We start from the raw sequence: 22,913 nt of genomic DNA, 5'->3' as shown, positions 1-22,913 counted from the left end.
CCAGTTCAGGAATTCCAGGAGGAGGATCCATATAGACCTCTTCTTCAAGGTCCCCATGCAAGAATGCATTCTTGACATCAAACTGAAGAAGAGGCCACTCCAGATTAGCAGCTAGAGACAACAACACCCTCACAGTATTCAACTTTGCTACTGGAGCAAATGTCTCCTGATAGTCAACTCCATAAGACTGAGTGTACCCCTTGGCAACCAACCGAGCTTTATACCTCTCTATGGAACCATCAGCTCTATGTTTAACCGCATAGACCCATCTGCATCCCACAGGTTTCTTCCCTTTAGGTAACTGAACCAACTCCCAAGTCTTATTTTTCACCAATGCCTCCATTTCTTCTGCCATTGCCTTAGTCCATCTTGAATCTGCTAAAGCATCCTGCAAATTTCTTGGGACAGATACAGAAGATAATTGATGCACAAATGACTTATATGACTCGGATAGCCTATGCGAAGACATATGACTATTTATAGAGTATTTGGCTTTGGCGTTAGGATCTGGTTCATAAGATGTAGGTGGAATACCTCGGGTTGACCTATGTGGAAGCTTATACCTAGAGGTGTCAGGCTCAGACTCAGATTGGATACTCAAATCATCAGAAAAAGAAGGGGAAATAGGATGTACCTCATGAGACGCCTCTGGAGAAGATTGTATCAGTGGTGAAGTATGAGGACTGAGAGTTGTACTATCATCAAACAAACCTCCAAACACGGAAGAGTCAGAAAGATCACTATCACACTGCACCGCCGAGTCTGTAGGTAAGCAAGATTGATCTACCAGAGGAGGTATTTCACCCACCGTACCCACTGAGCGCTCGATACTACATTGCTCGTCCTTTTTGTCCTGTAACCTGAAACCATTGAAAAACTCCATATCTATGGCATTCGTCCCTTCACCAACGTTCTCCCCCTGAAGGGAAGGTGCGGAACACTCATAAAAAAATTGTTCCTCATGAAATGTAACATCCATAGAGACATGGAACCGACGAGACGGAGGATGATAGCACTTGTACCCTTTAGTAGCACGACCATAGCCAACAAATACACATTTCAAAGCCCGGGGCTCCAACTTGGTATGTTGGTGCCCATGTAAATGGACATACACAACGCAGCCAAACACTCGAGGTTCCAAATGCAAAATAGACGGAAGCTCACAAGAATCAGCAAGGACATCCAATGGGCGCCGAAAATCGAGAACACTAGATGGAGTGCGGTTAATTAAGTACACGGCTGAGCTAAGGGCATCGCCCCATAAGAAGGTCGGTACCCAACCGCCAATCAACAATGATCGAGCAATCTCTAGTAAGTGTCTATTCTTCCGTTCAGCCACCCCATTCTGTTGGGGAGAATAAGAACAAGATGTCTGATGGATAATGCCATGTAAACCAAAGTAATCTGTCAATCCTTTGTTAACATATTCGCCGCCATTATCCGAGCGGAGAATACGAATCGAATGATTGAACTGAGTTTTCACCATCTGATGGAACAATTGGAATACTTCACATACATCACTTTTATTATGAAGAAAATAAATCCAGGTCATACGCGTGCAATCATCTATGAACGTGACAAACCATCGAACGCCATTACAAGTAGAAAGAGGGGCAGGTCCCCAAACATCAGAGTGAACCAAACCAAAAGGAATTCCACATTTATTATCATTAGAAGAAAACACTATTCGGTGACTCTTAGCCAACACACAAGTTTCACATTGGAAATCCTGGAAATTACAACCACGAAACAATGAGGGAAATAACCGCCTTAGATAACTAAACGAAGGATGACCCAACCGCTGATGCCAGAGCCAGATCTTCTTCTTATTCGCAACTAACTGAGCACCACTAACATGATGAGCCTGACCTACACCATCCAGACCCAAAGTATCACCATCCAGATAGTACAAGTCCCCATCTCTCCTACCACTGCCAATCCTCTCCTTGGTATGAATATCCTGAAAAATACAGTGAGTAGGAAAGAAAACAACAACACAACCACGAGATGCAGTTAGTTGACTAACAGACAATAAATTGCAGTTTAAGGACGGAACAAACAAGGTATTAAACAAGGTAAGAGACGAAACAGACACAGTTCCAATGCCAAGGACTGGAGAAGACACACCATTGGCATTAGTAATGAATGGTTTAGGACTACTAGATGACAAGGATTGGAAAGCATATCTATCACAAGTCATATGATCGGTGGCACCTGTGTCAATTATCCATGTATTTGGACAAGAATTAGCAGGAGTACGCAAAGCACAATAAGATATACCTGACTTAGCAGCAAAAATAGAAGTATTGACCAAATTTCCCTTAGGAGCCGGTTGGGTAGCCTTAAAAGGAGAGTCCCCTGGAGATGCCTTCATGCCTTTCGGATGCCATTCCGGATACCCATGAAGTTGAAAACACTTTTCTACCACATGATTGGTACCATTACAATGAGTACATTTCCGAGTCTCATTCTTTCTAGTCCCGAACCGGTTACCACTGGAGGGTTTGGCCACCATGGCCATACTAGTATTATTAGGACCACCAAGCATGACATCCTGGCGATTAGCTTCAGCACACACTGTAGCATAAGCAGTACGAAGGTCAGGCAGAGGAGAGGTAGCAAGAATCCTTCCTCTAACACTATCCAAATGCGAATCAAGTCCAGCCAGAAAAACATATAGCCGATTAGCACTAACAATATCATTATACAACCCAATATCCCTCGAACATTCCATAGGACAAGGTTGAATTGCATCCACCTCCTGCCAAAGTTTTTGCAAAATACCATAATATTCTATAATAGTTCGACCATTTTGATGAGTGGAAATAACCTGACAATGAAGAGAATAAGCCTTGGAACCATCCTGACTCACGGAATACTGCCTCTTGAGAGCGTCCCATATCTCCTTGGCTGTCGTCATACGAATGAACAATGATCGCACATCCTTGGTCATTGCATCCAAGAGCCAAGACTTAACCATGCAATTTTCATCTTCCCAGCCCTCGAATTCAGGTGAATTATGATCCGTAGGCATAGGATGTGAACCTGAAACTAAACCCCAGCGCTTCCGGCCTCGGATCTTATTCTGTGCATTTAAAGCCCACTCACCATAGTTTGTGCCATCAAGCTTTTCTGGTGTAATTACTGAGTCATTAAAAGTAACCGGAGGAAGTGTAGGAGGTGTACTCAATTCAGCCTTCTTGCCATCAGTCTTGGAAGAGTCGGTCATGATACCAAATAGCACTTCAAATATGGCAAATAGCAATTCTAATACCAAATAGCAAATAGCAAATATGGCAGCAGAACCAAATAGCAAATATGGCAGCGGAACCAAAAACAAAACTAATACCAAAAAACTGATTTGTAGCAGCGGAACAAGTCAGAAAGCAAGTCACGCACACAGCAGCAGCGAGGAGTAAGAATCAACGCACACAGCAGCAGGAAAGATGAACGGCGTCCCTGGATGGCTGCGGCGTCGTTCTCTGGGCGGCGTCGTTGTCCCTGGATGCAAGCAGGAAAGAACGACGGCCGTCGTTCAGTTAACGTCGCAAGGAGCCGCGCACGGCCAGTGGTCGGGCAGCAGGTTGGCGTCGTCGGGCAAGCGGCTCAGCGCGTCGGGCAAGCAGGCTGGCGGCGGGTGAAGTCGCTAGCGTCGCTGCTGGTTGACTGGAGCAGCAGAGGACGGCGGGATGGCTTGCTGTGTGGTCGGCGCACAGAGAAACAGACGGCATCGGCGTCGCTGCGACTGTTCGGCGCACAAGGAGGACTCGGCGTCGTCTCTGGATGGCGGCGGCGTCGTCGTCGTCGTCTGGGCAGTGGCGTCGTCGTCGTCTGGGCAGCGGCGTTGCAAGCAGGAGATCGACGGGCGGCGCAGCAAGAGAAGACGGCGTCGCAAGGCAAGAGTCGTCGTCATCCCTGGGCACGATGGCGGCGGCGCAGCAAGGCAAGATGGCGGCGGCGTCGTCTTCGTCTTGGCAGATGAAGGTAGTTACAGAAAATACTGATAGTTGTATTTTCTCAGCAAGCAGGTGTGGAGAAGTCACGCAAGGTACAAACAATAGAGCAAGATTAATCCCATGCACACAGCAATAAGGATTTACACAGAGATTCCCACGTAAGGAACAAGATCAACCCTAACACACCACCAAAAACCTAAGTATGACGAATAGGAGTTTGGGTGGCTCTGATACCATGTCAAACAATGTGTTTAGGGTTTAATAATTTCAGCTTATTTTATTAATCATATAAAAAAGGTATTTATACCTGTACAAGTGAGGGTCTAAATAGCAAATACATCTATTCCTATAATTACAAGAAAACCCATATAAACTAGGAATTTAACAGTATCTACTCATTTGAAATTAAATTAAAATACATGGTATACATTAATTTTAAAATTCCTTCCAGAAAAAAAGCCAATTTATCGATGAGGAATCAAAGAGCCCGAGTCAAAAGAGGAGTCCAAGAATTATAACTCGAGTACGTATCACTTTAGTCCATCATTTCTAGAGTTCATGAACTATTGCACGAGTATCACTTTAACTCCTTTTGTAACTTTTCTTACATTTTTCGTCTAAATTAAATACCAATGTGCCACGAATGTGACCTATATTTAAGGGGTATTTTGTCCACACAATGCCCTAACTTCCTTCAACATCTCTTCTAGCTCTTACACATTCATCCCACCCTTACCCATATGTTGGTTGCTTCCTTATTCATCTCAATAATTTTGAAAATTATTGGCAAAGGCTAGATGAGATGTTGAAAGAGGGTTAGGCATTGTGAGGACGACAATACCCCTCAAATATGGGTCACATGCGCCACAAATTGGTATTTTAAATGGAAAAAGGTAACATAAGTTACAAAAGGGACTAAAGTGATACTCATGCAATAGTTAATGGACTCCAAAATTTCAAAATGAAATTTAGATTAAAGTGATACTCAAAGGTATACTGGTATTAAATTTTGTTTTTTAGGGTTCCGAAATCGAAACATATGTTTAACAATTTTTCGTGAAGATTTCGTCGACATTTTTGAAATTTTCAAAATTTCGGCGAAATTTACCGAAATTTATCGAAATTATCGAAATTATCGAAATTTTCCTATTTTCTATTTTCTCCAACTTCAAAAATTCACCAAAAATAGCTCGAGACTCCAAATAATTCACTGAAAAATTCTACGGACTCGTATTGATGAGTACTAATTTCCTATGACCTCAAAATAGTCAAATTGCTTTCAAAACAATTATTAAAAATCATACTCTCATAATTTAATTATAAAAATAATAATAATCGCCAAATTCTTGAATTTTCATTTTCTAAAATTCATTTCCACACAACTGAACTCTAGAACCACAACCAAAGGTCTAAGTTAGTTAAAATAAACTTAAAGAAATTTCTAATTCCTTTAAACAAACCTTACAACAAGTTTGAAAATTTTAAGTAACAAAATTACCATAAGCCAAAATTTGGGTTGTTACACTCAGTGAAGACAAAGCTTGGCTGGGTGAGAGGCACGAGAAAAAAGGAAGGAAAGATAAAAAATAATAATAATAAAAAGACTAAAGTGTAAGACCCCGTATTTTTCAAGGAGTTATTTCAAATATTTTGCGAATTTATTTTAAGGATTTTGGGAATTTATTTGGAAATTTAAAAGGGTTTAGTTTAATTTTTAATTTTTGTTTTAAATTGGGCTTGACCCAAAAGTTGACTTTTAAAACTAGAGGGCTTTCGCCTTGGACTTTGGGCACGTTGGATAGGTCTCGATCCCACGAGTTCGTAAACACGTAGCACGCATCATTTGGAGTTACAGTTTGAAAGTTACGGGCATTTGAAGGGGAAGGCAATTTCGTAATTTTGTATGAGTGGGTTTTAAATACCCAAAATCCAGAAATTTTTGGGACTCTCTCTCTCCTCTCCCCCGCGTCTCCCTTCTCTCTCCTCTCTCTCTCTCTCTCTTTCTCTCTCTCTCTCTCTCTCTCTCTCTCTCTCCGCCTGCCCTCTCCCCTTGGCAGTTTCGCCGTCCGGCAACTCCTTGACCAACGGCGGGCACCGGCGAGTTCCTCTCGCCGTCGCCGACCTCCAGCGGCCCTCCTCATCGCCGGCCGACCACCGTAGACGGAAAATCGGCGCGAGACAGAAAACGTCCTCGTCGGCGATCCGCGTTTTTCTGACGGAGTTACGACGCCGGACCACTTGGGTCTCTTTCCCCAGGCTCCGGCGAATTCAGCTGTGCCACTCTTTTGCTCCGGCGACCTCCCACGGCGGCGAATCGACAACTCAAGACCACCGGCTTCCACCGTCGATTTCGGCCACTTCCAGCGACTTTTGGCCGTCGGTCCAGTTGTCAAAAACGACCATCGAGGTATGGGCTTTGTTTCCCCCTTGGTTGGATTGGTCAATTTTGTGAAATTAGGAAATTGAATTTATGGGGTTTGACCCCATTTCGGGTTGACTTTGAATTGAGCCTATTTGAATATTTTCTGAGTTGTTTTTCATCAAATTGAAGTGCCTAGGTTGAGTTTGGGTTGATTTTCAGTTGAAAAATCATTTTCTTTGGATGTGCCGCCGCTGCCACCGTCGGCTCCGCCACTTGTTGCGGCGAGATGGGTGGTTTTTCTTGTTAATCAGCCTCCCCAGGACTTCTAGAGACCAACCCCAGGGTTTGTTTACGTGTTGGTGAGTGTTGTGTGTAGTTGGGGCTGGGCAGCCACCGTGCGTGGTGGTTACCATCCATTTCGGTCGTTGAATGGCCAAATTGTGAACCCTGAATATTTAAAAGTTGGTTGTCTGGTCTTAACAGGTACACGGGCTCGGGAAATCTCATTCCCGATGCCGTTATGCTGCCGGATTTGGTATCCGAGCAATGGCACCATGAAGGGTATTTCGGTCTTTTACGTAGTTAAATTGTGAGTGAAACTTTCTAGTTTTATTGTAGAGTACCGTTAGCAAATTGTCTGTTTTGTGTGTTTGTTGCTATTTGTTAGAGGAAGCAAAGTGTAGGATGTGAATAATGAGAGTGAATTGACGAGGATTTGAGGCTAAGAGATTGATTAGGAATTTGAGAAATGTTTATGGTCGAGGTATATGAGTGAGGATTAAGCAATTATTATACAGTAGACTGTGAATAGGAATGGCAAACAAGTGAGGAGTCGTGAGTAGGAATCAGTTTCGGAAGGGATTCGGTGTAGCTCGGGGTAGACTGTGAGTAGATCTTTGGTTTTCGAAATGTTTTGCACATTTTATAATTCAACTCTTTTCTTGATTTAATTGAGTATGGACAGTTTCTGGGAATGGTTTTTGATATTATTTTGGAGAAGTTTTATTATTGAATTTTCGTCCTTTGGAAATGATTTGGATCTAGTAGCTTTCATGATTTGAGAATGGTTTTATTTTAAGCGGATTTATTGAAATAATTAAATTTCAGTTTTTATCTGGAGGAGTATTTTTGAGATGTGGTTGAATGAGATATTCAAAAGCGGTTTCAAACTGTCATATTAGTACCCTCTTCAGCAGGTATTGATTTGCTCTGCACTCGCCTAGAGATGACTCGGCGGTGTACAACCAGCACTCGCTCTGCACTTGCCTAGTTGGCGGTGTATAACCAGCACTCGCTCTGCACTTGCCTAGTTGGCGGTGTACGACCAGCATTACATTTGCTCTGCACTTGCCTAGTTGGCGGTGTACGACCAGCATTTGCTCTGCACTTGCCTAGTGGGCGGTGTATGACCAGCATCACAGCAGGTATAGATTTGCTCTGCACTTGCCTAGAGATGACTCGGCAGTGTATGACCAGCAGTTTCCCGGGTACTAGTGTGGCGTGAGTTTTCAGTTGTGGAGTATTTTAAAGAATTATATTACACTAGCAATTGTTTTAAATGACAGTTTCAATAAGGCATTGCGTATTGTTTCAGATATTTGAACAGTTTTACAGCTTGAGGGTATTAATTGTTTTTTTTAGAGTTTGATTTACGGTTCGAAGTGATTTAAAAATGGATTTGAAAGAAGAGATTTTAAAAATAGTTTTAAAGCTGAAGGATTTCAAAGAGCGACGTGAGTGAAATTAGTTGGTTTAACTGTTGCTTGATTTCTTGTGTGCATTTTTTTGCTAGGATTTGGTTTGGCTAGGACTTGGTAAAGTGTAGGCTTGAATCTTGAGGATGGACATTGATGAATGAATTATGCATTGAGGTTATGAGTTAGGAAGTGAACGATTCGAGATTAAGGTTAATAGTTGACGTTTAGGCATTTGAATGGCAGGATGATTATATTATTTTTGGTGGGATTATGATGTGAATTTGAGGAATTACATTTATCTTGATGCTTGGATATTTGTTGATGAATTTGTGATGTGATTGAGTAATCATGGATACTCTTGTGGATTATTTTGAGTATGGAAATTGAGGATATTATTGAGGTTAATTATTTCGTTATTTCACTCATACGAGCTCTAGTGAGCTTACCAGGTTATTTGTTTGAATGACCCGGTGTACCATGGATATGGTGCAGTGTGGTTATTGGTGTTTTGCAGGTTAAGCAGGCTGAGGAGGCAGTGAGGAGAAGACGAGGCAGTGGGACCCATTTTAATTTGATTTAACTGATTTTATACAGTAAATTTTACATAAATGTTTTCGGCTCACACTCTTATTTACCAAATGTATTTATTTATTAAGTGCATGGCTCATTCTTTGAAAAGAGGTTTAAAGGACAAAGTTTCAGTGTATTTTTGGACCCTAGGATCGGAGCGTTACATGAAGAGAGAGGCATGGGGAAAAAAAGTAAAGAAAGAAAGAAAAAGAGGGGGGGGGGGGTTTGGGGCCTTTGGGCAATTAGAAAGAAAAAAAAAAAAGGTTTGAGATTTCGTTTAGTTATTTTAAACCTTAAACTCGAATACATTTCTATATAAAAAAATAATTAAAAGTATCATAAAGAGCCTAAAACCTAATATCCTAAAGAATATAGAGTATATAGGGTTTAATGTATAAATTATAGAGTATAAAGAGTATTAGGGTATATAGAGCATATAGAGTATTAGGGTTTCGATTTTAGTATATAATTAAATTATACAGTATAAAGAATATATTAATTTTATTTAACAATATTTGCTCCAGCGCGCATTAATTATATTCACCTTATATCACATGAAACCTACTATATAATTTGGTTTCTTCAATGTTTTTTATCAATTTAGTAGATAATATGTTAAATAAACATATGGTAAAGTTTCATTAAAAATTTCCGTATTTTGATAGCAATTTCCGTTGTTTCCGTCTAATTTTTGTCGAAATTTAAAAATCTTCGAAATTCTCATCGAAATCTGAAATTTAATTCCTTGTGTATACTCAAAGGTATAATTTGATAATTTGATCCCATATAAAAATAGTAGTATTCAAGACGACTCCATATGAATTTTCGGGGAATTTTTCATATCCTGAGCTATATTTGGTGAATTTTCAAAGTGTATCTAGGGACCAAATTAATGTTCAGTGGCAATGATGAGGGATGACATTGAGGGACCAAATTGATGTTTTGGTGAAAGTTAAGGGACTATTTGTGATAAAAAGCCTACTATAATTAACTCTATTTTGTAATGTATAGGTGTTTGTGGATAAATCCACTTGGATTTTTCAGACCAATCGCATACTTACAAGTGGCCTAGCAAGGCCCTATGTGGCATGTTGACTTTCCAACGGCTGACCCAATGAAACACATCAGGTCCACGTTACGAGAAATTATTCTATGTAACCGATACACCACCAAGTGGTGTAACTAATTCAACGTATCATAATATGAATGGATGCTATTAATACTTTACCCTAGCTACTAATATAAATATATCATCCAATAATACCCTTACACATTGGATTGGTTACACCACGTATCGGTTACACCCAATAATTTTTCCTACGTCACCACTTCTACTAACATTAACATCCAACCCAACCCTCCAGTCAATCACTATTGAGCTCATTTTAGAATATTTGTTTAACCTCTAAATTATGCATTCAAACCTCTAAATGGGTCATCTCATGGTGGTGTTTCCTCCTTAACCCTGATGAGGAGGTATGAAACTCACCATGATTGAGGAGGAAACACCATGAGATGACCCATTAATTATTTATTTAAAATTTTTCATCTTTGTGCTTAACTTAGAATTAATATATATCATTTGTTATTAAAGTGGAAAAATGGTTTCTTTCTTCACCCATTATATATGTCATGTATATTGGGTAGTTAGAGCCTATTTCTAGAATATGCTTGGTCGTGTAGTTTTTATAAGCAACCCTTTTGATTCCTTGTAGCTGCCTTAGGTTTGATTTCACATGGAATGCTTAGAAGTTGTACATCTATAAGCTAGACAATGATATACCTAAAGATGTAATTTTTGTACTTAAAATATAAAAATATTTGGAGAGAGTATCTAGTTGATTCTTTGGTGCTCTCCTTTGGGAAATTGTTAGATAAATGCTCTAGGTTGTCACATAGTGGTGTGGAAGCCAAGACCTTGGTTTCTACCATTGTCTAAATTCCTACACCGGCCTTCCTCTCTTGTATTTATTTTGCACTATAATTTCTTGCTTTTTTTTTTTTTTTTTTTAAGTTTGTTTCATCAAAAACCAACCAAAAATCTCTTGAGCTAGGTTAGATTTAAATTGATTTAGAGTTTTAAATTAGTTCATCCCTATAAACACTCCCTTGGGTTCAACCTTATCTTTTGTACGAACTTTACTATAAATATATACTCGTATACTTGCGAGAAAAATAAACAAATAAAATTCTACAACAATCACATTCAGTCAAGTACAACGAGTTCTTTTAACCAAAAAAAAAAGTACAACGAGTTGCGAGTCGAGCACAACTCTAACTCCATTAAAACTCCAACCAAGTATCACCTGACTCGTATGTTTCGATTCGATCAGGTTCGGTTCGGCTACACAATGCATCCCCCGACCCGATCAGTTGAGACTTCATTCCATCATGATGTTCTAGTGTTCTTTGGCAAGCAATACTTAATTAGTTCGGATTGGATAGGCTCTGAGTGCCGTACAAGGCAAACTGCTATTCCGGAATGATGAGATATTATTCCAGAATTTAATCAATTGATCATGACCTACCACCCTACACCACTTGACATCTTAGCATTGGATGGGACGTTTGGCACATCACCAACTCCCACAAAGGCATGCTTGCATTCAATGCCGGCGCCACTTTGTTGGGTTGTTGTGCATGTTATTGTTCCAAATTGGTAATGTTCCCTTATCTCCACCACTCATCAACATGCAGGTAAATATCTCTTATATCTCTTCCTAGCCAACGTGGAATATGTTGGATGGTTAGAGTGTATTGTGCCACGATCTAACTCTTAGTCAGATGGTTGATCATCCAAGCAAGGAACCACCTCTTGGCCGAGTTTCTTTTCTACCTTGGGGCCAAGGCTAGCTCTTAAATAAATTGAAAGGAAAATAAAGTGCACCAAATTAAAGAGAATTGAAGAACGAGAACGTAAATCAAAGGGTTTTAGACAGTAAAATGCAAAAACAAATATGAAGGCAATTGTATTGAAATTGAATTGAAATGAAAGAAAAAAAGTAGAGTACTTGAAATTAAATGGACAAGAGAACTAAATCGATACTAAGGCCTTGCAAACGCTTAGCAGAGCGAAAACTAAAACTTAAGACTATGAAAAATAAGATAGGTAGACATCGTGTATGAGTGTTTGTGTGATGTTGAGTGTCTAAGTGTGTCCTTCTTCTCCCTCAAATACATTTATTTATAGGGCTCAGGATACAACCCTAAGAAATGGGTCATTACTTGGCCCGAAATCCTCTTTAAGCTTCCTAGTTTGGATCAGAGTTGAACTCTCTTAAATTCAGGATTCGACTAGACTCTTGCTTGATTCTTCCTTGTTAGTCATGTGATCTTAAGCATTGATGACTGATCGAAATCCTTTCCATACTTGGACTCTTGACTTACATGCCTTGGCTAGCTTTTTGATTCATTCGGGATCCTTAGTCTTCAAGACTTTCAGACTAAATCCCTTGGTACGATTTGAATTGATCTTGCATTCAATTCCGTCAAGTAAAGTCTTTAACCTGGATTATGGCTCTACCTTGGGTGGAATTCTAGCTTGTGTAGGACTCCTTGGCGAATGGGTAATTATTGTGTAACTTGGGCAGAGCCATTTTTGGCTAAGGAATTTTCATCAATGAGCTTTGGGCTTATCCGGGCTAGATATATGGGTTCTTGATAAAATTGATAAAATCTAAGCTCAAATGCTAGAAAAATAATAACGTCGTTTCTCTCTTTAAAAATAAAAGAGAGAGAGAAGAGAGATGACCTTGCTCAAAACTAGGCCGGAATCACTCATTTATTTATAAAAAAAAATAAATTGGGCATCTTAATTATTGAAAATAATAAATAGCATGTTTTGGCCTTTTTTGACTCAAGATGAGCCATTTTCCATGATTTATCACCATAACCAGACCTCAAAATAGGTCTTCTTAGCCGTCTATATTTCACATAACTTAGGTTGGTCAACTCAATTTTTAGCCCAAGGGAGATTGGGTGACCAAAATTTTGATACCATGGGTGAGGTTCCCCGGATAGATTTTAATTGATTAATTTTGTCACGTCGACAAGGTTGGACGATAAAAATATATGGTATTTGGGTGAAATAAACATAAAAAGAGGTTGGGTGATAAAAAAAAAAAAAAAAAGTAAAAATAGAGAGAGGAGATCATACGAGCAAGGAAATGGGTAAATAAAATGGAGGGAGGTTTGGTGGATATAAATAATGGAAAAAGGCACTTCGGGCAAAGTAAAGGATGCTTGGGTGTGGAAATAGATGGGGAGTGAAGATTTTCCGAATAGCATAGAAGGAATTTTGATAGAAAGTGATGAGAGGTTGGGCGGATAACTTGTATAGATTTTGGGTGTAAATTGAGACGAGATTGGGTGGTCAAATTTCATGTCTCTTTATAAATTGACCGGGACCCACTCAAGAGTAAAGACCACATTTTGGTCATTAATTAAACCATGTACTTGTCTAGGCTATATATACATATATATATTTACATTAATGTATATGTATGCTTATGTGTCAACACCAGTCGCTGGCATTTTTTCTTTAGTTTTAATTTTTTCCTCATGCATCATTTTTCCTCTTTTATTTTTTGCTAAATTTTGCTTGATCATCTCGACATTTTAGATGAAAAATGTATAAATTGACGGAATAACCTTAATTGGCAAAATTGAAAAAGTCAGGGTCCTTAATTTTCCAAATTAGAAGTCTGGGGAGCAAACTGATACATGTGTAATAGTCTGGGGAGCAAAATGACATTAATCCCTATATATTAATGCCAAGTTTGCTGGCAGTTTTCTCACAACGTATATTTACTTATAAGTAGATTTATACACGTGCAGCCCAAGTCCTTCAAAGCCAATTGACTTGGCTAGATTAACAAGCTAGGCAACCACCCATTTTTCCTCTTCTTTCTACTTTTGCAAGTGCTACGCACCCAGCCCATTCAGAATCATCATATTATTTCCACCCACGCAACCAAGCCATCCCCTCATAAGCTCCACCAAGTAGCCCGTGTTTAACTCTCCCTCGTGGATAACAAATCTTTATTCCACTTATACTCTCCTCTTAAATAGCTCTAAGGTGTCATTCGACTTAATAGGTTTACTCGACGGACAACTATCTGAAATGTTGTCCTCAAGATAGCCAACGATTGGTCGTCTTAGGGCACACATTTCCTACAGGATGGTGAGGCGAGTTTGTCTGTAGGGAGAGTGGAGGTGGGGAAGGCAAATAGAAGTGGAGCTGGAGGGGCCGCCTTGGGGGGGAAAAGGATGGGGAAAATTTTCTGCAAAAGAGGTAGGAATCAAGATGGGGTTAATCGAAGGGGGGGGGGGGGTGGAGGAGCCGAGTAGGAACCAAAAGTAACTAGTGTTTTGGGGCCCAAATGCAACTGACGCAATTCCTCCATCATGGTAGTGCAATCCTCTACTTGGCAAGACATAAGACTAGACCTGGCAAATGGGTCGTGTTTTGCCAGTTTGGGTCAAACCCGTTACAACCCGTTAGTGTTAACGGGTGAACCCAACATGACCCGTTAGTCTACGGGTGACAAAAACTTCAACCCAAACACGACCTGTTAAATAACGGGTATACACGACCCAACCCGTTTGACCCGTTAGAAATAATTTAAATAATAATAAAAAATCAGTATTTTTTTCCCAGCCTCAATATTCAGAGTTTCTTAGCAATTTCAAACGTTTTAGTCGCCACCCCTCCCTAAACCAGCGTCGGCGCTGCCCACCCAGCCTCGCCTCCTCCCCTCCTCCGGCGATCCCCTATGCTCCTGGAGATACCAGATCTTTCCCTATGAAATAGGATATTGAGAATAGTGTCTTAGATGGTGCAATTCAAATCAAATGAAATTTCTTTCATTACTCACTTTCATACAATAAGGGGCTTAGTTGTCCAAAGCAACACTTATGTTAGAATAATTATCTTTATATACTGTAGAAATGGCTCACACGCCTTTTAGAAGAAATATCCAAATCAACAACTAATTTAATTTGGATGAATTTTTGCAGAATGCGGGATGGGGGCAAGGATGAAGACTGGTTAAGTCCCAACAGTAAAGAGCATGAAGTGTGCTAAGAGAGAGAGAGAGAGAGAGAGAGAGAGAGAGAGAGAGAGAGAGAGAAAGCTAGAGAGAGAGCAGAGAGCGGTAAGTCTGCACATAGAGAGAGGGCTAAAGAGAGAGAACGCAAAGAGGAAATAGAGTGGTTGTGATGTTTAGGTTAGGAAACTTTAGTTTAGGTTTTGTTAAATGTATGAAAATATTTAAATGCCCTTATTTTTAACGGGTTTCGCGGGTTTGATACGACATGACCCGTTATCTTAATGGGTTGTTATTGGGTCAACACGATTTTGACACGACCCATTAACCTCCAACCCAAACCTGCAAATTTGCGGGTCGTTTTGGGTCATGTTAACGGGTCGTGGGAAGTTTTTCCAGGTCTACGTAAGACCTACAATCAGCTCACGGAAATCGTGAAGCTCTGAGGTCGTATGGTGGTGGAGCGATTAAAAAAGAAGCTCGATCATAGTGGGTTCCGGCGAAGGCGTGAGATCGGTGCCCACGGAAAGGGCTCTGATACCAAATGGTGAACGCCCAATTTCAAAGAAGTAAAGGAAAATTCTCATATATTTCTCATATCCTCATTAGTTCCAGTACAAGAGACTAAATAAGGAATCCAAAGAATAAGGAAAGGAAAGCGTGATGCCTAGCCACATGGGCACATGACCTATTACAGTTTATATCAAAGATAAAGCCTAAAGTAAATAAGGGCTCATGACAACCCAAGTATAAGGTAAAGGTCCAAAATATAAGCCCAAGTATAGTGAGGAACTCATCAGTAGCAAGTGGGTTTTGGAGTTGGATCATGAATTTTGGATTAGCATCTAGAGATATGGACGTGGGTTTTCTTCTACTGAGGAAGAACAACAACAACACACGGTGATGATAAGAGGTAAGCTTCCTTTCTCCTCCTATTCTTCATCCTCATTGTCATCATCTTCTTCTCCTTTCTACATCATGACCAAGGGTTGGAGCCGCTTCGTCAAGGAGAAAAAGCTCAACGTCGGCGAGATCGTCTCTCTTCCAACGCGACCTCGGCAAGGACCGCCTCTACATTGATTGGCGCCACCGCCCCGACACCCCAAACCCGCAACCCATCATCACCTATTTCATCACCATTGATGGAGCTTCTGGGAAGTGGGTGTTCTCTGGGAGTGGTAGATCTGAGCTTGACTTGCTAAATGTGGTAACTTGCTCTCCCCCATATGTGCTAGGCCCTGTTTGGGATTGCGGTGGAAGACTCAAAAATTGTTGTGGATGACAATTCTCAATCACCTACAGCAGTTTTGGTGTTTGGTAAAAAAATTAAAAATTGTTTTTCCCCACAATTCTCAACTCCCCACAACAAAAACAGAAAGCAAGTTTTTGAAATTTGCAGTGAATCACAGCAACAATTAATATTTTATTTTACCCATAATACCCTCATTGATTTTTGAAAATCACATCTTATATCCCTATTTTATTTTACGTTTTGTCATATTAGTCATTTGGTATATGATGGTTGAATATCCTTTTCATATAACTATTTAAACGTCTATAATTTTTATTTGTTTATTTTAAATTTAAAAATATGTCCATTGTTAGTTATATTTTATATTGTGATCATTAATTATGATATTTTATTTGTACGATTAAAATTAGAGATAATTAGATTTAGGTCCTTTAGAAAAACAATTTTTAGATGGAGACTGGGGGTGTTTTAAAATTTATAAGATAATCACTTTAGTTCATAATAATTTATAAGAAAATTCTTTGAATTCATAATAAAGTTCTTTTAATTTATAAAAAAATCTTTTTAATTCATAATAAAGTCATTCCCCGATTTGAAGGGTATTTCCCTCTATTTGAAGGGTATCTTCCCTCCTAAGGTATAGAGTGGGCTTTGTAGAGGCTGCATGTTAGGTTTTAACTCCAAGATTTTGGGCTTGGAGTTAAAACCTAATATAAATTCGTCAAAGAAGAAAAATAAAAGGACTTAATTGAAAACCCTAAATCACTACCGGTCTTAGTCTAAGAAAGACTCATAAAATGGACTGGACTCTAAGTCTCTTTTAAAATTATAATATACCTAAAAAAAAATAATAGGCATAGTTATTTTGATAATGTTGTTCTTAGAAAAATTAATGCTGATACATATTTGTAGCCAAAATTTTCAAAGACAAGTAAAAAAAACATTTTATTTTTACCAAACAAATAAATGAAAAACACTTTCAGCATCATGTCCATTTTAGTAATTATACACAACCACAACACTTTTACATTAACATTTACCAAACACTTTAATATTGTTTTTTACGCTCACAGCATTTTTGAAAACATAATTTACCAAACACTCAGCTGTTTTACTTTACAACGGACTTTACTTCACAGCTGTTTTACTTCATAGCTGTTTTTCTTCACAACAATACCAAAATGGCTCTTAATACTGGGAAAGTTGTTGCTAGGTCAGAGTGTAACAATCAACCAACAGGTTTAGCTGTCTCAGCTATGAAAGATGGGGTACAACAATCTCCAAAGTCATCTTATAAGAAGAAGCCTAAGATTTCTATTCCTGCAGCAAAGTAATTAGCTTTCTTTCTGTTTCCTATGCAGGAGTAATATTTTGATTGTTGAATTGTAGTATTACTTATTTTCTAGATTGTCTATAACATTGATTTCTTGCTAGGTTCTTCTCTAGTAGATTTTCGAAAACAATGGGAGTCGGTTGGTCAGTTGTCCCACTTTCACATATTTTCAAAAGGGAAAAATTTACAAACAAGACACATACTTTGATGGTTGTTTCATTTCAAGACATTAATTTTGATTCGTGTTAATGAAGGACACATACTTTCATTAAGGACCTTGTTTTATCTCAATTTTGGCCCGATATTGGACCCATCAAAACTCCACCAAATTCAGCAAAATTATTCTTGGTTTAAAGCTATGCATCTCCTCTTTACAACCATATAAAGATCATTCAAATCGAAGATCTACAACTCTAGATAATTAGCCCAAAAGTAGTGTACCGAAACTGTCCAATCGGACCTCGAGAAAAAAATTTGAAAAATCGGACAGTTTCGGATACCTTACTTTGGAGCTGATTATCAAGAGTTGTAGAGATCTGATTTGAGATTTTTATATGGTTGTAAAGAGGAGACATATCTTTAAACCCAGTATAATTTTTCTGAATTCGGTGGAGTTTTGATAGGTCTAACGTCGGGCCAAAGTTGAGATAAAAACTAAAAAAAAAACTGAAAAAAACATAGTCCTTAATTGACACAAAATGAAAGTATGTGTCCTTTATTAACACAAAACAAAATTAATATCCTGAAATGAAACAACCATCAAAGTATGTGTTATATTTATAATTTTTTCCCTTTTCAAAACCGACAACCGAACCGACTTCACCGAGTTGGGTGGAAACAACTTAACCGAGTGTTGTGGGTCAGTTGTCGATTGCAACCAATTCTTAAATTCGGGTTGGTTTTGGGTCGATTGTTGGGTGAAAACCGACCCATTCTCAACCCTACAATGAACAGACAATAGTCATGGCTCATTTAAAAATATGCACCAAATGAAGTAAACATGTCAATGAAATTTGTAAATAAAGATAACAAACGATAAATACAGTACTCATTATCAGAGCATGTTCTTTTTTGCGTACTTTACTTAGAAGCCCAAATTGAGAAGAGACTTAAGCCACAACTAACTCGGCTCAATACTTAACTTGCAGGACAAAATTTGGTATTTTTTTCAAAGGCTCGACACATGCAAATGCATCTTAAAAACTGCATATTTAACTATAAAAAAACCCTAAAAAGTGCATATCCAACTCCAAAATTAACTCTAAATGCTCAAAAAAAACTATAGATGCATGCAGATGCAAATGTATGCACATGCATATGCATCCGCGTGCACAAAAAATAAAATTTCCTTTGACTTAATTTTTGTTTTTAGATTGATTTACACTTAAAAATCTTTCAAAAACTCAGCTTTGGAAGTAATTTATTATTCTTGTAATTATTAAATTATTTAGTTTAAGCACTTCCTTCGAATGAAAAGACAATAAAAAAAACTAACCTATAACAGGGATAGGAACTGACTTGACATCTCATTAAATAGATTTTATCTTAAAACTAGAGAAAATTTTATGTGATGAAATATAAGAACATATGTGTCATCATGTTATTGGATTGAGATACCAAATCAATCATATACCTGATACACGGAAGTTTCTCTCAAAGACAATAGATCAGTACAAGATAAATATGCATAAAGGTTACATTTAGACTTAGAAACATATTGTCTTCTGCACTGTTTTCAGAGTGAAAATTATAATAACAATTGAAATCCACAAATCCAAACAACATAGCAAACACTAACAATTTCCCATTTGTATGAACACCCTCCTGTCAATTTCTTCTATCTAGAGCCTAGAGGTGCAATTAGCATGAATTCCCAACAGGGGAATAATCATACAATACCACAGCTCATGATCAACAAAAGATAAAACACACCCCTGCTACTAGAGCTCTTATTTATTTTACAGAATGAAGGAAAAAAAGAAAACAAAAAATAAATGCACCAGATCATTCTATTCTCTGAAGATCGGGCAGTTGCAACTAGCAAGCAATAAATAATGCAAACCCTCTGTTTGGTAACTAAAAGAAGCAGGGGAAGGAAGAAAAGAAAGGAAAATAAGCAAAAGAAAATGAAATGATAGGAATTTACAATGTCTTCTTGTTTGGATGTCTATGGATAACGATACATAAGGTTTACATTTAATCCATTAGGAATTAAAATCATAACCCAAAGACAAAGTTCAAATACTCAATTGCAGTTATGCCTACATCATCATATCAACACTTCTCAGCACTCAAGAAAAGAATATCCGCATACATGTAGAGTTGTACACTTTAAACTGCAACGCTTATGAAAGAAATTCAAGAGCAGAAATTTACAAGCATAAATAAATCCAATCTCAATACATTCCATCAGTTTGCAACCCTTTGCAGTGACAATACAATACTAAATATTTACATTACCAATAGGGAGGGCAGAAGCACCTCTCCCCAGAGTGTAATACAATCCAGACATACCCATACCAATTTTGCATTTTGATAACATACACTATTATTCAAAATGCAGTTCAAAGAGTGAATGAACATCATTTCCCAACAGATGAACAATCAACAAAAAAAACACCACAAATAAAAGGGACATTTGGATCCCAACTTTAAGCATTGCCATCAACTATCCTTGAGTAATTATTTATGCACAACAGAGCGTCTAAAATATGCAGCAAAGCAGGCATTTGAGAAATCAAGAACAGCAATCATGACACCGAATCAAACCATTTTCATTGCACTCCGGGCACCTCTTGAGAATCCCTTCATCTTCATCAAACACTTTCCTACTCCCACTGCAATTCAAGCATGGCACGAACCTTGCATCCCCACAACCCTCACACACGAACCCGGGTTTCCGAAGCGGAATCCCTTGAAGTATTTTCGCCAATTCGCCAGTCTCAAACAGCTGCTTGATCACCTCAGCACCTCCCACATACTTCCCCCTTATAAACACTTGCGGCAAACTCACATTCTTCGCACCCAAAACGCTCTGCAACTCTTTCCTATACTCGGAATCCATGGATATATCTCTCTCATCAACCCAAACCCCAAACCCTCTGAATATCATTCTCACCGCATAGCAATCCTCGTACGTCCTCCGAATTCCACGCAAGCTGGTGAAATACACCACAATTCGGTCGTCGGTTCCCGGCAACCGAATCGACAAGACCCTGAAATCGGGCGCCATTGATTTCGAGGGTCTTAGCTTGTGACTCGAAAGGGATAGGGCTAGGGGTTGCGATTCTTCGGGGCTCCGCATTGTTGCCGCCACGGGTTTCTCCGGTTCAAAGAAACTGCAGAGTTTCTTGACCTTCCCTTTGAGAGAAGAGCTGGCGGAACGCACCGTTTCGATCGAATTGTAGAATTTCTTGAAGGAACCGGTGTGATCGAGCGCGTGGGTATAGGCCTTTTTGGGCGAGTCCACGGCGTAGATGGTAAGCGACCGATTGAAGAAGAACGAGGGCTTCGACTTGTTCCCCGATAATTCGTGCCTGTTTTCGAGATCTGCCATCGACCCAGATGAAAATTCACAGAGAATTCGAATTCTCCGATTCCTCTTTGGGGGTTTCGCAGCGCTAGGGTTTGGAATTGCTGCGATGATCAAGAAAGGTAGCAAAATTGAGCTGACCGTAGAAATTAGGGCTAGAAAGAAAATGATGAAGGAAATGATCGGAAACAAAACGCGGCGTTTTGGATTAGGGAAAAGGCGGTGGTGTCGGTAGTGGATTGTGCGATATAGGGGATGATGAAAATGATGAAGATTGTGAAGGAAAATGAATTGGGTTTGGTTTGGGGTTGGGTTTGTTGCTTTTTGTGTTGTCAAAAGCGACTTCTGTTTCTGTTTTTTGTTTGTTGTGAGAGAAAATGTGGAGAGAGAAAGAGAGCTTCTATGGCTGCTTTTCAAAGGGAGGAGGAGTCGTAGTTACAAAGCTAGGCATTTTCTCTCTTTTTTTTTCTTTTTTTTTGGATAATAACAAAGCTAGCTATGCAGTTTGATTACGCCTTGTTTTGTTTAACAAAACAAAATTTATGAGAGAGAGAGAGAGAGTTCTTGAAAAAGTGTGCTGACATCTGGGCTCACCGTCTGACTTTTTGAATTTCAGGACGCGGTATCTTATTTTTATGACTTTTTTATTTATCTGATTAAAAATGTGGTATTTACCAAAACACAACGAAATGATTTTGCTGACAATTAACTAATTAAGCATTAGAAAATTCTTTTTGTTATATCGGTAGAAATAAAAAGTCTTTATTTTGTTTTTGCTGCATATGGTGCAATGTCTTATGAGCAATGCATATATATGGTGCAATGTCTTATGTGCAATGCATATGATGCAATGTCTTATCTCACAAATTTCAATAGTTAAAGATGATTATTTTGTATGAAAATGTTTATCGTCACACAATTTTATATACGCATATATTCAATTTAGACACATAACTATATATGTCATTTCAACGGGGTCTACAAACTTTAAAATATTTTAAATATATACCCGATTTATTATCTAAATTAAAAAATAGACTTCCGTCCATCGATTTGTTGAGAAATCAGTTAAATGCCAGCTTGGTTTTAGCTGACGGGGATTAGTTGGCGACGTGGCGCCAACTCAACATACATTTCCCGCCAAATGAGCAACACATGTCCACTTGACACGGGCCCACACACCCATCACATTTTTCCCGCTCGTCAAACGCTTTCCTGACCATTTAGTCTCCCAAAAACATTACTTTTTCCCAAATTCGAATATAAATCCATCACATGTGTTCGACGAGTGAGAAAGAAATGATGAATTTGTGGGCCCGTGTCAGGGATTAGGTGGACAGGTGTCACCATGTCGCTCATTTGGTGGGAAAGGTTTGCTGAGATGGCGCCACGTCGCTAAGTAATCCCGGTCAGCAAAAGCCAAACTGACATTTAACTGATCTCTCAACGAATCAATGGACGGAAGTTCATTTTTCAATTTAGATAATAGATCAGGTGTATATTTGAAATATTTTAAAGTTCGTGGACCCTGTTGCAATAACATATATAGTTATGTGTCTAAATTAAATTTATGCCTTTTATATATTATGTTATCATATTATCAATTTTAATTATTGATTATACATATTTTTATATTTTAAGATCCTTATTTGAGTTATTTCTATTGTTCTTTGCTTAAAATCACATTTTGTCATTTTTTCTTGAGAAAATATATCATAATGCTGAAAGCATTAGGTGGGCACTCCATCTCCTACTTTTTATTTATTTTATTATTGAGGTGGGTAGGGTGGGCTCAAGTTTGTGGTTAGAACTTAGATCTCATATAATGGATTAGGTTTACTCCTAAATTGGTAAAATCATGAAAGTGTTCATCATAAGGTCCAACCAAAATGAACCTAATTTTAATGATATGAATGGTAAGCAGTAAGTTCAGCTAGCTACTAGCTAAGCAAGAAACACTAGTAGACAATTCTCTGCTATAAAGGCTTGGAGTTTTATATTTTTAAATGGTTCAATTTGAATGGATTATCAGAATTATTTTTTAATTAGAATATATTTCCCTAAATAGTAAACTGTTTTCTGTTTCTTTGGATTCCCAAATCCCAATCATTAATTGTGTGGCATATTAGAATGTAAAAGTGTAGAACTCTGCAAAATTTGATAT

At 38.6% G+C, this 22,913-nt stretch overlaps 1 protein-coding gene across 1 annotated transcript; it reads right to left on the bottom strand.

Moving 5' to 3' along the window:
• Positions 1–19,574: 19,574 nt before the first annotated feature.
• On the bottom strand, positions 19,575–21,264 carry LOC147291945 (Glutaredoxin family protein). Its single transcript, XM_086236870.1, has one exon. It carries the CDS (start codon positions 20,771–20,773, stop codon positions 19,955–19,957), a length of 819 nt encoding a protein of 272 aa, XP_086092996.1. The 5' UTR covers positions 20,774–21,264; the 3' UTR covers positions 19,575–19,954.
• Between the last annotated feature and the right edge of the window lie 1,649 nt (positions 21,265–22,913).

Source organism: Dryas octopetala, chromosome 3, assembly GCF_963921425.1.
Source record: "Dryas octopetala chromosome 3, drDryOcto1.1, whole genome shotgun sequence".
Classification (NCBI taxonomy): Eukaryota; Viridiplantae; Streptophyta; class Magnoliopsida; order Rosales; family Rosaceae; genus Dryas; species Dryas octopetala.
This window is presented reverse-complemented; position numbering and strand designations above follow the sequence as displayed.